General features: G+C 38.1%; 1 protein-coding gene across 2 annotated transcripts in view; it reads right to left on the bottom strand.

Moving 5' to 3' along the window:
- nbas (NBAS subunit of NRZ tethering complex) overlaps positions 1-14,920 on the bottom strand; it is a 353,782-nt gene that overhangs the window by 143,728 nt on the left and 195,134 nt on the right. For both annotated transcript variants that reach the window (XM_049479822.1, XM_049479826.1), the window contains 2 exons: positions 9,975-10,207; positions 6,303-6,413 (listed from right to left, as the gene is read on the bottom strand). In XM_049479822.1, the coding sequence (XP_049335779.1) occupies positions 6,303-6,413; positions 9,975-10,207 (344 nt within the window). The remainder of the gene's footprint in view (positions 1-6,302; positions 6,414-9,974; positions 10,208-14,920) is intronic.

The raw sequence follows: 14,920 nt of genomic DNA, 5'->3' as shown, positions 1-14,920 counted from the left end.
ATACTATCGATCAGGATCATACACACACTTCTGTACACACTGTGATGTTTGGACATGTAGAATTCTGTATTACGTGTTGTTGCGAGAGAGAGAGAGAGAGAGAGAGAGAGAGAGAGAGAGAGAGAGAGAGAGAGAGAGAGAGAGAGAGAGAGAGAGAGAGAGAGAGAGAGAGAGAGAGGGTTTAAGACAAGGGTTTCTGGTCTAAAGCTCTAAAGAGAAAAGCTTCAGCAGTTAAACCATAAATCACCTGAAAGACACAGCATTTCAATCTGCACCCCATTACATCTACACCGTGTTTCATTACCGCTTCACAAAAACATGCTCTGCTCTCACAACACAGCTCACAAAGTTCAAAACATCTGCACTCAGCCCTCCACTCTCTCTCTAAAGCATTTCACACACATAATTCTGCTTATCCAGCACAAAATACAGCCCAAATACAATCAGGCCAACAAGCCTGGGAATACCTACCACTACCACTGTTAAACACACCCACCCCCATCCTCCCAACACTCTCCACACTCAACCCGGGGGACGAAGAGGTGAACAAAGGAAGAAAGCACAAACGAACAAAGAGAGGCTCTGACGAAGGAAAAGGTAAAGAGAACGGAGGAAGGAATGAAGGAAGTAAGGTAGGAAATAAAAAAAAAGGATGGGAGTAAAACCAGGAATAAATTAAATAACGAAAAGTGTAGAGAAAAGAAGAGAAGGAATGTGGACATGTGGCAAAAAGAAAGAACAAAGGGAGGGTTTGATGAAGAAGAAGGTAAAGAGGGACAGTGAATGAATGAGCAAAGAGAGAAAAAAGGAAGGAAGAAAGGAAGGAAAGAATGAAGGACGGAAAAGAGAAGCTATTGGGAAGTTAGTAAAGAAACACTATAAAGGAATACAGATAGTTAAGAGAAGTGGAATAGAGATTAAAAAAATGATCATGAAAATGTGTGCATAAAACAAAAATGAAGGAAAAAGGAAGGAAATAAATAAAGAAAGAATAAAATTGAAAAAGGAATAAAACAGAAAGTAAAGAGAAAGAAGGGAAGAAGTACAATAGAAGAAATAAATGAAGGGAGGAAGAAGTGTGGAATAGAGAAGGAAGAATGGATGGAGTGAAAACCAGAGAATAAAGGAAGGAAGGAAGGAATCAATAAATGAAGAAAAGGACGCCAAAAACAAATGAAAAAATAGAAAAATGAGGTATAAAAGAAATGAAGAAAGGTTAATAGATGTCAGGAAGAAAAGACAGATTGGAAGGAAGGAAGGAAGGAAAGAAAGAAAGGAAGAAAGAAAGAAAGAAAGATGATTTGGACGGTTGTTTAGTAACAGTTTTACATGCAGGTCACAGCTGTGAGAGTGAGAGTGTGAGTGTGTGTGTGTGTGTGTGTGTGTGTGTTCCCCTCATAAAGAATTGATCATGGCTGAGCACTTGGGAGTGGAGAGGTGGATTTTCCAATAGAAAGCGAGTGTGGCAGGTTGAGAGCAGTGATTGGCTATAAATCTATGGGGCGTATTGATCAGGGCAGGAGTATGTATGTACAGCTGCAGGCTGCTCTGCTCAGTCTCTCAGCACCTACATCCAATAAAGCAGCTCAAACCTAATCAAATCAGCGCTGGTTGAGGCCGTGGGCACTGGTTTTAAATGAGTCGTTTTTTTTTTTTTTTTTTCTGCTGGATTCTGATGTTCTCTGATGCAGCTCTGATGCTACTGTTTTCCTTCCTCTCATTTCTCACTGTCCAGAAATAAACCCTTCTAAACTCAACTTCTCAGATACAACCCTGTCTGCTGCGTGACACCAGCACTGCATGCTGCACACCACGTCTCAAACCTCTCTGCTCCAGTGGTACCACAGAATACCAGACCCTGATCCCGGCTTACTAAGCTGAGTTACGTGTTGTTGTACTGCAGTACAACGATGGAAACATTACATTAAAAGATTTGTTAACTGGACATTTTGCTGCTGTTCAGCATCAGTGCTGCTTTTGCAAGTAAACTGGCAGACTGCCAGTGCTTAAATAGCCAGCCAGCCTGGGATTCCCCAAATATGCGGGTACTTCATACACTAATGAGAAGAAATTACACAAAAACAGGGCAAAAAATGTAAGCCCTGCTTTTTTTTTTTCTTAAAACAAGACTGAGCACACAAACATGATCCCTTTTACAGTTGAAATGAGAAAAAGACAAAATACCCACTTTCACTTCCAGTCTTTCCAGTACATATATTTTCCATCAGTGACCCACTGTTACAAGCTAATTGCGGCTTAAACATAATGAAATTGCAGCTAATAATAATAATAATAATAATAATAATAATAATAATAATAATAATAATAATAATAATAATAATAATAATAATAATAAAAAGATAGAGATAGAGAGACTGTTTCAAGAGGCAGAGAGAAACAAGCAAGACAGGGAGTGATAAGATAATGGTGGATTAAAGTAGCTAATGTTAAATTAAATTAAGTTAAATTTGTAATGCAAAGTAAAAGACCATTACATGCCAGAAGCAGTTCTACTTGTTGCACGTAGGGGCTTCATGACTTTAAAACACTTTCCGTTTCCTCAGGTGTGTCTGCTGAGGAACACTGATGTAGTATTAACTAGCTGTTCATGTCCAAAGGATTTCTAACGGAAATAAGACATTGTGAATGTTTATATAGTTGAGGACATCGGACTACCTTGTATGCAATAGGTCCAAAGAAATGCTAGAAGCCAATCGGGCTAGAATGTCGCTTCACCGCATCATAATTCATTTGCATAAAGTTGAGAAAAAGTTGAATTCGTGTTGCTTGGCCTCTTGCCTGCCACTGTGACAAATCATGACCTGGCATAGAAAATGATTGATCACCTGTCTCATTGCTGGTTTCCAGTGTAAATGGAAGGTAGTTGGTTTGCTCTGTTCCAAATCAGTTAACAAGTTTGTTGCACTTGGGTTTGGTTTGTTTTCACACAGGTAAAATTCTAACGGCATCATACATGCATCGCAACAAAAAAAAGAAAAAAAAATATTCTGTCTGCTTAGTGATCAGACCTGTGCACAGTGGGAGCAAGAACGCAAATACAGGAAGAAGGCCCTGTGTTCTGGGCTAGTACATATTTCTGCGCTCAACAGCTTTTAATGGCAAAAATGACACATGTTCTGAACTGCAGCAATTATCTGGGTAATATTGCAGCTGCAGAGCACTTAAGCTCAAACTGGCATAGTACACTTGATAGCTGGGTCACATTGAGGTCAAATTACATGCTCATCACAAACAAGCCACTTCAGAGCTTATCTGGGACGTGAATGAGACCACCTAAGTCTCAGTTTAGTCCTCATCTGAGTGTGAATACTGTGTTCACACCTGACAAAACAAATCAAAGCGAACCTAAGAGTAAACTAGATTTGAATTTAACCATTAACCTAAAAGACAGGTGTAAAAGCAGTCCTGGACTCAAATTCAAGTGAAACTCAATCCAATGGATTATGAGGTTGTGTGTATTTAGAAGCGTACCGTTTGGACGTAAATCACACTAGAGGTAGGGATAATGTGATTGCTGATGCTCTGTCACATGCCCCTAGGTATGAGTGTTCTATTTTTGTATATACGGTGTTTTACAGACCTATCGTTTCTCTCTTTTTCAGTGTTTCTCTCGTTCTCTTTCTCTCTTTCTGTTGCTACCTTTAATTTGCTTCCCAGGTGTCAAGGTTGCTAGTGGCGACTGAAGGTTGGAGGAGATTTGGAGAGGATGTGGCAGGGGTGGATTGAACATGACATGATGGGATTGGCAACTGCAGAACTGTTGTGGTGTTTTTGTTTTTGGGGTTTGGGCGGGTTGTGTTTGGATTTAAGTTTGTGGGGCAGGAACAATGGGTGGGAATGGGTAGGGCTGGTAGCTTCATCATGGGCAATGCGGCATGCTGTTTAATGTCATAGGTCAGTGAAAGATTATTATTTAAAAAAAAATGATCTGCATTGAAAATTAATACTAAAATCATCCAAACTATGAATAAAAACATAAGGAACTATTTAGAAAAAAAACAAAAAAACAAAAACAAACAAACCAGAATGTTTTATATTTTAGATTCTTCAAAGTAGGATATCTTGCTTGGATGACAGTTTTGCACATCTTGTCTGGATTTCCTCAGTCAGTTTTATGAGGTAGAGTCACCTAAAATTCAGGCTTTTAGTTAACAGCTGTGCTGAACCTGTCAAGAGTTAATTATTGGAATTTCTTAATGTGTTTGAAAGCATCAGTTATAAAGTTGTGAAGAGGTAAGAGTTACAGGTATACAGTGAATAGCACTATTTGAGTAATGTTCTGGTCCATTTTACGACACAAACTACTCAACTAATTAGACGAAATGAGGAACAGTCAATACGAAACCTTTCAGAAACATTATGATGAAACTGGCACTCAACAGGACTGCACCAGGAAAGAAAGACCAGGAGTTACCTCTGTTACACAGGATAAGTTCATCAGAGCTACCAGCCTCAGAAGCTACAAATTAACAGCGCCCCTGAAAAGAATACCTAAATGCTTTATAGAGTAATTTGGTTTGTTTAACACTTTTAAGTTATTACATGATCCCTTATGTGTTCATTAATAGTCTGGACGTCTTCAATATTAAGGAAAAAAAAAAAAATAAATACATTGAATATAAAAAAAAAAATGTGTCTAAAAGTTTGACCAGGCAACACAAATAAGTATGTCCATGCCATTCATCCTCATTTAGTTAGCTAGTTAGTGTTTTGGGTCAGATTTTTTTTTTCTTTTTCTTTTATAGGAGGCTTTTGGTGAATGCTATATGCTATCCTAGTATAAGGATATACTTTTTTCTAATATTTAATGCAATCTGTAGCTAAGTGCTGCATTTAACTACTAAAAATTACTCATACAGTTCTCTGTTCTATATGATATATGTATGATACATTTTTTCCATATTTTCGTTTGGTAAAAGTCTTTGGCTGCCTTCACTTCACTGCAGTATCTGTTAGGGTTGTACAGGTACAAACAAAGACACAGTTCAAGTCTTGTAGCCTCTTGCATCACTTGCATTCACCATAGTCAGACACCAATCAGCTTGAGCTATGCTTAGCATGGCACACTGTAAACATCCTGTAAATTTGCACTCCTGGACACTTTATTTCTCCTGGATCCTGTCCACCCCGGTCACTACACTATGCACCTTAAATACAATAAATACAATACTTGGTTTATGTTTAATACTGTCATATCTGCTGATACCTCCTATACTTAATTTATTCTTTTACTGCACTACCTCCTATCTACGACTGATTACTTCCACACTTTTTATAGTTTGTATTTATATATTTATGTATATATTTTTAAGTCTCAGTTTAGAATTTTATAGTTTAGAGTCTTATATTCCTCACTGTGCTCTATCTATCTATCTATCTATCTATCTATCTATCTATCTATCTATCTATCTATCTATCTATCTATCTATCTATCTATCTATCTATCTATCTAAACAGCAAGTTACAGTTTTTCTGGAAGGCTGCTTGGTTGCCTGTCACTCTTTACAGATGGGAGTCATTGATACTTTATAGGCAAATGATTCTAATTGATAGCGATGAAGAATTTGGCCAGAGTGGCTTTATTCACAACTGCTGGCACTTACAGGATGCCTCTAAGTCAAGTCACTACCTGCGGTGTAACTACAAACATTTAGAAAGCACTAACTGAAAGTTCTGAGAAGACTTGGCGGCCAGTTCAGGGTGTAACCTGCCTTCTGCCCGATGAGTGTCAGGACTGGCTCCGGCTCCGTCGCGACCCAAAATTGATTATTTGGTGAACAATGAGTGAGCAAGTGATGGAAAGTTTAGATTCTGCACTTTTCTAAGGACATCCAAGCTTATTCCAACAAGCTCTGAGTGAGAATGTATATGCGGAAACATCACTGATGTTACCTGTGACTTCTAAGAGTTAACCAGACCACAAGCCTGAAAATATTACAGAGCTGCATGAAATCAGCGCTGATTCCTGGAGCGTAGCCGGAATCGGAATGACTCAGTACAACTGTGGCTGTGTAAGACGAGTGTTTGTGTGGATTTGGAGCGGATCAGTGCGGCAAGTGGCAGAGATTCTGCACTCCCACTCGCTCCCCTCTCTGTGACATAGTGTGGAATTGATTAGCTCTCTGAGAATTGGCAATGTGTGTTCACCATGATAGAGGACGATGTGTTCGCCTTCTTCTACACCTACCTATACCTGCAGGGCTGAGTGGTTGCGGCTGTGTGTATGTGTGTGTGTGTGTGTGTGTGTTGGTGGGGGTGTAAAGAGCAAGAAGGTGTCTTACCCGCTGTCAGTGAAGAGGAACTCTAGGTGTGTCATCTGAACCTCCCAGAGAGGAATAGTGTAGCGCTGGGCCAGAGAGCGAGATATCCCATACACACTCTCATCTAACGTCCTAAATGTGCAGACACACATGCGCACAATTATAATACACACAAATACACACACATTACTTTAGCTTTACTGTAGCATTGTAGAATTTCTGTTAAATTACTTACAGCATAACTTAAGCATGTAATCTGGACACAGACATGGGTCCAAGCCAGTTTATGCAACAAGTCTTCAAAGTAAACCCACTTAAAAGTGTTTCAATTACACAATATAAGCCAATCACATCTCACACCTCAGGGTGTCCTGATTTTTGTTAAGACCGAGAAGTGGGGAGAAGTCGGAGGGCTTCAAACGAGTGTGTCTGTCCTGTTCGTTACCTGAGTGCAAAAGTGTCCATATCCCTTGAACTTTTTTTTATATTTTGTCATTTTACATTTACAAATTTAACAGTGATAGACCAACACAAAGTTGAGCATAAGTGGAATGAGACTCCTTTTGCTGCAAAATATCTCAAACTTTAACTGGGTCATTCTAACACATGATATATTTTTTGATCTCAACCATTCCACTGTAGCTCTTGATGTATGTTTAGAGTAATTGTCTTGCTGAAAGTCTTTTGGAGCCTCCAACAGGTTTTCCTGCATTATTGCCCTGTATTTACATTCATCATATTACCACCACCATGTTTTAATATGCTCGCAGTTGTAGAATACTTTTTCCTCTTTATTTTTAAATGATGGATTTAACAGTGCTTATTGTGATGCTCAAAGCTTGGGATATGTTTTTATAACCTAACCCTGTTTTAAACTTCTCCACAAATTTATCTCTGTCTCCATGATGCTGTTTGTTCACTAGTGTTCTCTAACAAACCAGTGAGGTTGATAAGGAACAGCTGTATTTATACTAAATTACACACAGCTAGACTCAATTAATGTATTCAGTGACTTCTGAAGGCAGTTGAATTGGCACTAGATTTTATTTAGGGGTTGTTTCAGAGTAAAGGGGGGTGAATACTTTTGCACATCACACTTTTCAGATTTTTATTTTATTTAAAAAAAAAAAAAACATTTTTGTTACTTTTCACAATTATGTACTACTTTGTGCTAGTCTATCTCTTGGTTTATCTCAATAAACTAAATGTAAATTTGTGATTATGAAGTGACAATGTTCTTTAAGCCACTTTCTTGACTCATTTCTTAATAACTAATATACAAAAACACTAGCAGCATATCTCTGCAGTTAGCTAGCTAAATTTCAGGCTGGGTCTATATGTCCAAAATTATATACTCTTAGTCTAATCTGTATATTTACAAGTGCTCAACTACATATTCACACAAACTTACACAATCTCCATGGAACGCTCTGCCAATAAACACAAAGCTCTGGAGCGGCTGTGACCCATGCCTGATGATAATCAGTGGCTGGAGAATTGGAGCAGTGAGCAGTGCTTTTCAGTATCTAGTCTAAAGCCTTCACAACAGACTAAAGGTTAATACTGCAGCAAACAGGGACAAACATCCAATAGTAACCCTGATTTCAGAAGAACTATTTGACAGACAGGTGTATTCAAACATGTGAACAGACTGTTTATGTTTGCTCATTAAAGGGTGTGACCGCTGTTGTTACTAAGCAACTAGTAGTAAGCAGAAATACTCAGGCATGGGGGAAAATATATATATATATATATATATGTTTTGTGGACCTAACATGTGTGAGGAAATCATTTTGTGTTGTCAGAGCTGTTATTAATCTAACTGAAATGACAAACCTGTTTACTTATGCCCTGTTTACACTTGGCATTAACACCCGATTCAGGATCATACCTGGATATTTTTTAAACAAAACTTTAGTATCAAGAAAACATATCATTTCTACATATAAAAAATAATAAATAAAAGTTTAATCAGGCTCATGTGTTGTGGTGTGCACCAAATGTATACACAGTATGACCATTGATGCAGTCAAGAAATGCAGGGGTAAATACATCACCAATGCCCTCATGATTGTGTAAAAATGTCTCGTCAGCAATGCCAGACTACTGGATTTTCAGCATCACTACTGACAATTAATTGATAGCATTATAGGCACATGCTGTCAAAGCTGGTCATTATTATTAACTATTCAATACTGTAAATCCATTAGGCCTTTGTAAATGTTACCTAAAGTCACTATAGGAGATGCAAGTAACTATTTAAATATAACTCACTATGTGTTCCCTAACTATGCTAATAACTAAATACTTTTAATTTTTTTTTTTCTCAATATCAGGTCAGATGAAAATGCAATTTTAGTTAAACATATCCTATAGCAAATGAACACAGTGATATTTAAAAAGTTCAGTGCAGGTACTGGAATCTTGTTAAAATTGAGGGTCTCATGGATTTTAGTCAATATCAGCAGATTCTTGAGAACAATGTTGAAGAATCAGTGAGAAAGTTAAAGTTGAGCCGGGGCTGAATACTTCAACAACACAACGACCCTAAACACTAAACTCTGCTCTAAATCTGCTAAAGCATTCATGCAGAGGAACAAGTACAACGTTCAGGAATGATCATCTCAGATCATCTCAGTCCCCAGACCTGAATATTATTGAAAATCTGTGGTGTGATTTAAAGCAGGTTGTTCATGCTCAGAAACCATCAAACCTGACTGAACTGGAGATGTTTTGTAAAGAAAAATGATCCAAAATACCTTCAAACAGAAGTCAGACTCTGATTGGAAGTTATAGGAAGAGTTTAGAGGCAGTTATTTCTGCAAAAGGAGGAGTTACTAAATATTGCTGTACTTTTTTCTTTACGCACCTGCTGAATTATTGCACACTTTCTGTAAATCCTATCAACGTCATTGCACTCCTCAAATATCACTGTGTTCATCTGCTATATGATATATTTAACTGAAATTGCTGGTCTGAACAAACAATGATTTATAAAGAAAAATTGTGAAATTTATTAGGGGTGCCCAAACTTCATACCACTGTAGTCATAAAGCTCTCTGTTTTACATCAAATGTTTTCATTTTTCCTCATTATAGCTATATGAAATGCTGTTTTCTCAAACACTACAGTCTTCTCTGTAGTATTTTTTAAGGTTGTTAAAGTACACAAGTGTATCTTTACTTAACTTTGTGTGTTACTAGCACTCGCCATAGTCAGATGCCAAATCAGTTTGAGCTACACTACAGTACAGGCCGATTTTACAAACTAATCACTATATCCATAGACCTTATTAAAAGTCACCTAAAGTAACCTTTTTACTAAAACTACTCAAAAATGACTGGCAGACAGAACAATACCAAACATTGTGTCTAGATTCATGTAACTGTAGACCATGAGTCAAAGCCAAGCTCACCATATTTACACACATTTACCCGAAAATGCCAATAGGCCTCAATAAACCTTCTCAAAAAAGAACTTTGAATATTGATGCATGCCAGCTTTTAACTGCAATACGGAGAACATCCAGATACGGGCCTCATGTTCATGCCATGTGTAAACATTTATCATTTTTGAAACACTTACTGTAAATACTCCTGAATTCCCTCTTGCACACAAATTCTACTCATAAACTAACAGATCTGTATATGCATGTGTATATATATATATACACATGTGTAAAAATGTACACACTCTGCTAAGCCGAGTATGGTCTCCTTCTTGTACTGGTTGTCGCTGCTGAAGCGTTGAACGTCCACTCCCCGCCCGAGGCCCCGAAGCACCTGAGCCTGAGTAAAATCAGTCAGCCGCTCACTGTACAGACGCAGCTGACCAATCAGAGCCTTCAGCTCCTCATCAGCCCAATCATGACCTTCATGGTCAGTCACGTGCTTGGTCACCAGATGAATCAGCTCCTTCGGATCAGCCTGAGGGTGCAGAGAGAGGAATTAGTCATCAGTCTTTTTATCGGTTTTAGATATTTTGTTCTCAATACACAGCATTACATAACAAAAAATGCAATACTCAAAAATTATTTGTTTTAAATACAATTTCTGCTGCTAGATATTCAATAGTTCAATAGACTTGTCTGCTCTCTTTCTGATGGTACAATGAATGATGTGTAGACTCTTTCTAAAAGTGAATGTATATATGTTATGTTTTATATTTTTTTAAGATGAAGCAAGAGTCACCGTAAAGCCAGACTTCTCTTCACTCCAAAAAAACAAAAAAAAACTCCCAACCATTAATGCAACGATGTCACTCTTTCCAGATGTATCATTACCCCACTTAGATACAAATTAGTATGTGGAATATCTGTCGTGAGGACTTGACTGGATAAATTAGCATGTCAAGAAGCGTGATGAAGGACCAGGGGCCTACATAACAAGCTCTAATGGAAATTAAAATAATTACAACAGCAGCGTGATGCTAGAAACCATCTCCTCAAAAGTCGGGCCAATTCTTTTGTATTTTGTACTTACACTTTTACTTCACTACATATTTTGATGAGTTTAATACTTTTAATTTGTTACAATGTTTAGGTGCTTCATCATTATGCGTTACAATTAAAAATTGTAAAAATGCAAAAAAAAAACATTCTAAACCCTAATTATCACTAAATCCAGAGCGGTAGATGCTCCGTCACCGGGATTGATGACGTTCCTCATCATTGAGTGAATCAATCAATCACACTGCTCCCATTCTGCCTTTCACAAACTTCATAACACAAACTACATAACACAAGACTGCATTTTACTTTCAATACCTCAGTACCACATTTTACCTGCTTACAACACTACTTACAATACTGACCACTTTAGTACTTTTACTTAAGTGTGGAGCTTAAAGAACACTTCAACTTCAACTCTAATCAGTTTTTGGACAGAGCATTTCTGCTTAAAATGCCACTAACTAGTCCATTTTATAGTAAAATGATTAGAACATGTAGCTGACAGGTGTTTCTGGATGCTGAGATGTGCCCTGATAGACTGTTTATTAATTAAAAGCGTAAAGCCCTGTGTTTCACCTATAAAGACGTTTACAGAACGAAGACAAGAAAAAAAAAAAAAAAAACATAGTGACAATAGTAATATTGTGTCTTAAAAGTGGTCTGTTTACTGCAAAGTTTCAAGGGTTACATGGCATAACAATTTATACCTTTTAATTATTTATTTTTAATTATTATCCCCTTTTCTCACCAATTTTACAAGGTCAATTACCCAACCCCCTCATTAGTCAGTCCCCCCTATTACTAGTAATGCACCAACACTAGACTATTCCTCCTCCGATACATGTGAAGTCAGCCACGACCTCTTTTCAAACTGTGGCTGATGCAGCATTGCCGAGTAGCATCGCAGCGCACTCAGAGTGATGAGGGGAAAAAGCACCATCTACCCACTCAGAGAGAGCAAGGCCAATTTTGCTCTCTCAGGGCTCCAGCAGCTGATGGCAAGCTACATGACTGGGATTCGAACCAGTGATCTCCCCATCATAGAGGCCATAGTTGCCGAGTAGCATCACAGCACACTCAAGAGGAAAGCACAGCGACTCGGTTCTCGGTGTAGTCAGTGTGTCTCTTTAACCACAGTATGCATTGTCCTCTACAGTATAAGCAGTGCATTTCTAAAGGTGTTTTAAGAGCAGCAGAAGCAGAGAGGATGAAGGAGGGGTAAAAGTCAGGCAGAAGCCAGGAGAAAAAGAAAAAGGAAAAAAAAAAAAGGAGGACAAAAGCAGCTGGGTCTGCAGACAAGTGACAAGCAGTCAGAGCCCGCATCTGAACACTGTCTCGCTCACGTCTCCTTTTATGATGAAACATCTCCATCCAAGTCATCTTGATCCCTCACTTTCCCTACCCCCCCCCCTCTCTCTGTGTCTCTGCCTCTCTCTCAGTCTTACACACTTTTCCTCTGCCATGCTGTAAAGTGAGAGCAAGACAGTAGTTCAATCAGTAACCCCTTTTTCAGGTAATCTCTCTATCTCCAGATCCCTGGAGTTACACTGTAGATGAGAAATATATGCAGTCATGCTCGCTCTCTGTGCTAATTGCCAGTAATAATCGCAGAGGGCTTTTCAGCAGGTTAATGGAGATTTTGGAGAAAATAGGCCAATATATCTACACTCAAAGATATGCAGAGTTCAAATACTCAGTTTAATTTATTACAGATTTCAATGATTTTTAAATATCTGTTTAAGGGTCTGATAGTGTGGGTCAAGTGCTTAAAAGGTGGCTTCTTTAAAAAGTGGGATGTTAAGAGAAAAATACCAATCCAAGTCAGGTATGGAGCTTTCCCCAGTCTGTGCTCTTTTATTGCAAGCACAGAACAACCAACAAAATATTTAAATGTTATATATATATATATATATATATATATATATATATATATATATATATATATATATATATATATATATATATATATATACAATATGTACACATTAGCTTTGATTAGGCTGAAATAAGTGGAATATAGCTTACCACTTAGTTTTATAATAATGTTTTCTACGCCTAATTAATATCACAGTCCTTCAAGCTCCATTTACTTGGTAAATATAAGGCTCTCTAATCTCCAAACCCTCCATTTCTCCCATCTACATCCTTTAAATACTCTCTTAGGCTACCCAGACTAAAAACAGTATAAGCATTGCCCTGTGTAAATCTGAAAAAGATAATGACACTATTAACTATTTACGGTACAATTTTTTTTTTTTTTTTTTTTACATAATTTCACAGCATGCTTTTATTCCCAAATGTTACAGGTACAGATGACTTGCAAAAGTTTTCATAATGCTTGACCTTTTTCACATTTTGTCACCTTACTTAAATGTTTAAACGTTTTCTACAAATGCAAACATAACAAGACATGGCCCTCCACCCAAACTGCCAGATCGAGCAAGAAGAGCACTGATTAGAGAAGAAGGAAGGAGGCCCATGGTCACTGTGGAGGAGCTGCAGAAATCCACAGATCAGGTGGGAGAATCTGTCCAGAGGACAACTATAAGTTATGTTTTCAACAAATCTGGCATTTATGGAAGAGTGGCAAGAAGAAAACCATTGTTAAAAGAAAGAAGCCATGTAGGGCACACAGGAAACATGGAAGAAGCTGGATGGAGATAAATACACAGCAAAGGTAGAAGAAAACCTGTTGGAGGCTGCAAAAGACTCGAGACTGGGAAGTGAAACGATGACCCTATACAGCCAGAGCTACAGTGGAAATGTTTATATCAAATAATATTCATGTGTTAGAATGACCCAGTCAAAGTTGATTGACCTAAATCCCATTGAGCTTCTGTGGCAAGACATGAAAACTGCTCTCTATCCAACCAAAAATGTCTAGATGTGCAAAGCTGGTAGAGATATAGCCTAAAATACTTGCAGCTGTAATTGCAGCAGTATTGATACACGTGAACTGAATAAATTTCTATGTCACACATTTCAGATTTTTATTTGATTCAAACTTTGAAAACAGTCAGTAATTTTCGTCTATCATTTAAAATCTTAATATAATACATTTAAGTATCTGGTTATAAGGTGACAAAATGCAATCCAGGTCTATTGGATTTCCTCTACACTAGAAATTTCACAGAGTCCACTTAAGGCTATAAAAGCTAGATGGTTTGCATGCTTCCTCTCCCTAGAGACACAGGTAAGCATCAGTTTCATGTTCATAATTAGTCTTTTAGATTTCTTATAGAAAGTGTCCTTGGATAAGTGACTTTAGAAGGCTGGTGGTAGTTTAGGGTCACCTTAGGGTAATATAGCTTATCACAAGGGATATGGATCCCTGTAGAGATGTATTTCCAGATATCTGGAGCAGATAACTGTGAACTTAATGGTAACGTGGGCTAGGCTAGAGGGATTATAAAGCTCCCACAGGACTGAGCTGTGGAACATTGGAACTGTGTTCTCTGGAATGATGGCGCTCAATCCAGGATTTCTAGGATGAGATGAACAGTCAGGGATGAGGTGTGTTGGTGATCTTACAACAGTGTGGCCTCACTAGTACTGAATATAATCCAATCCCCATAGCAATGCTCCAAAATGTAGAAGAAAGCCTTCTATAGACAATAGAGAAAATTACTTTTAATAAAATGACTTCATTCACAGGATGATATCCCCCTTAATGCTCTTTATTCAGAAGAAAAAAATAGTAATAGTAATAGAGTAGGTCTCCTAGTACATTTAACCTTATAGTTTACTTAGGTTATAGGTTTTACCAGATTAACTTCTCTAACTTTACTGACTATTACAGCCATGGGCATAAAAAGGCATCCATGCTGAGGAAGGATGAACACCGCATTCTGCTATTGACTTGTAAGGCCTCTCAGGATGGTGTAGTAGCTGTGGAAGGGCCGGAGTCTGGTTGTAGTGTTACGGGTAAATATTTTATACTCAACACTCAATAATAAATCATCCCACCTTACCTGCCAGGGGCACAGACAGCGGGATGCTGAGCACTGTCAGAGAGGTTAGCATCTGACCTAAGCTCTAGACTAGCCAGACACTGCTGTCTCTGGGACATCATTATCATGCTACAGTCCCAGCGCTGCTCAGAGCCTCAGATGTCTCAAACTTCTTACAGTTCCATTCCCCCTCAGATACGAAAGCCCCTGCTGTGCACCCCCTCTGAATTCTCACACAC

The sequence above is a fragment of the Astyanax mexicanus genome, chromosome 1 (assembly GCF_023375975.1).
Source record: "Astyanax mexicanus isolate ESR-SI-001 chromosome 1, AstMex3_surface, whole genome shotgun sequence".
Classification (NCBI taxonomy): Eukaryota; Metazoa; Chordata; class Actinopteri; order Characiformes; family Acestrorhamphidae; genus Astyanax; species Astyanax mexicanus.
The sequence above is the reverse complement of the archived record's forward strand: the minus strand, read 5'-3'. Positions and strand labels throughout refer to the sequence as shown.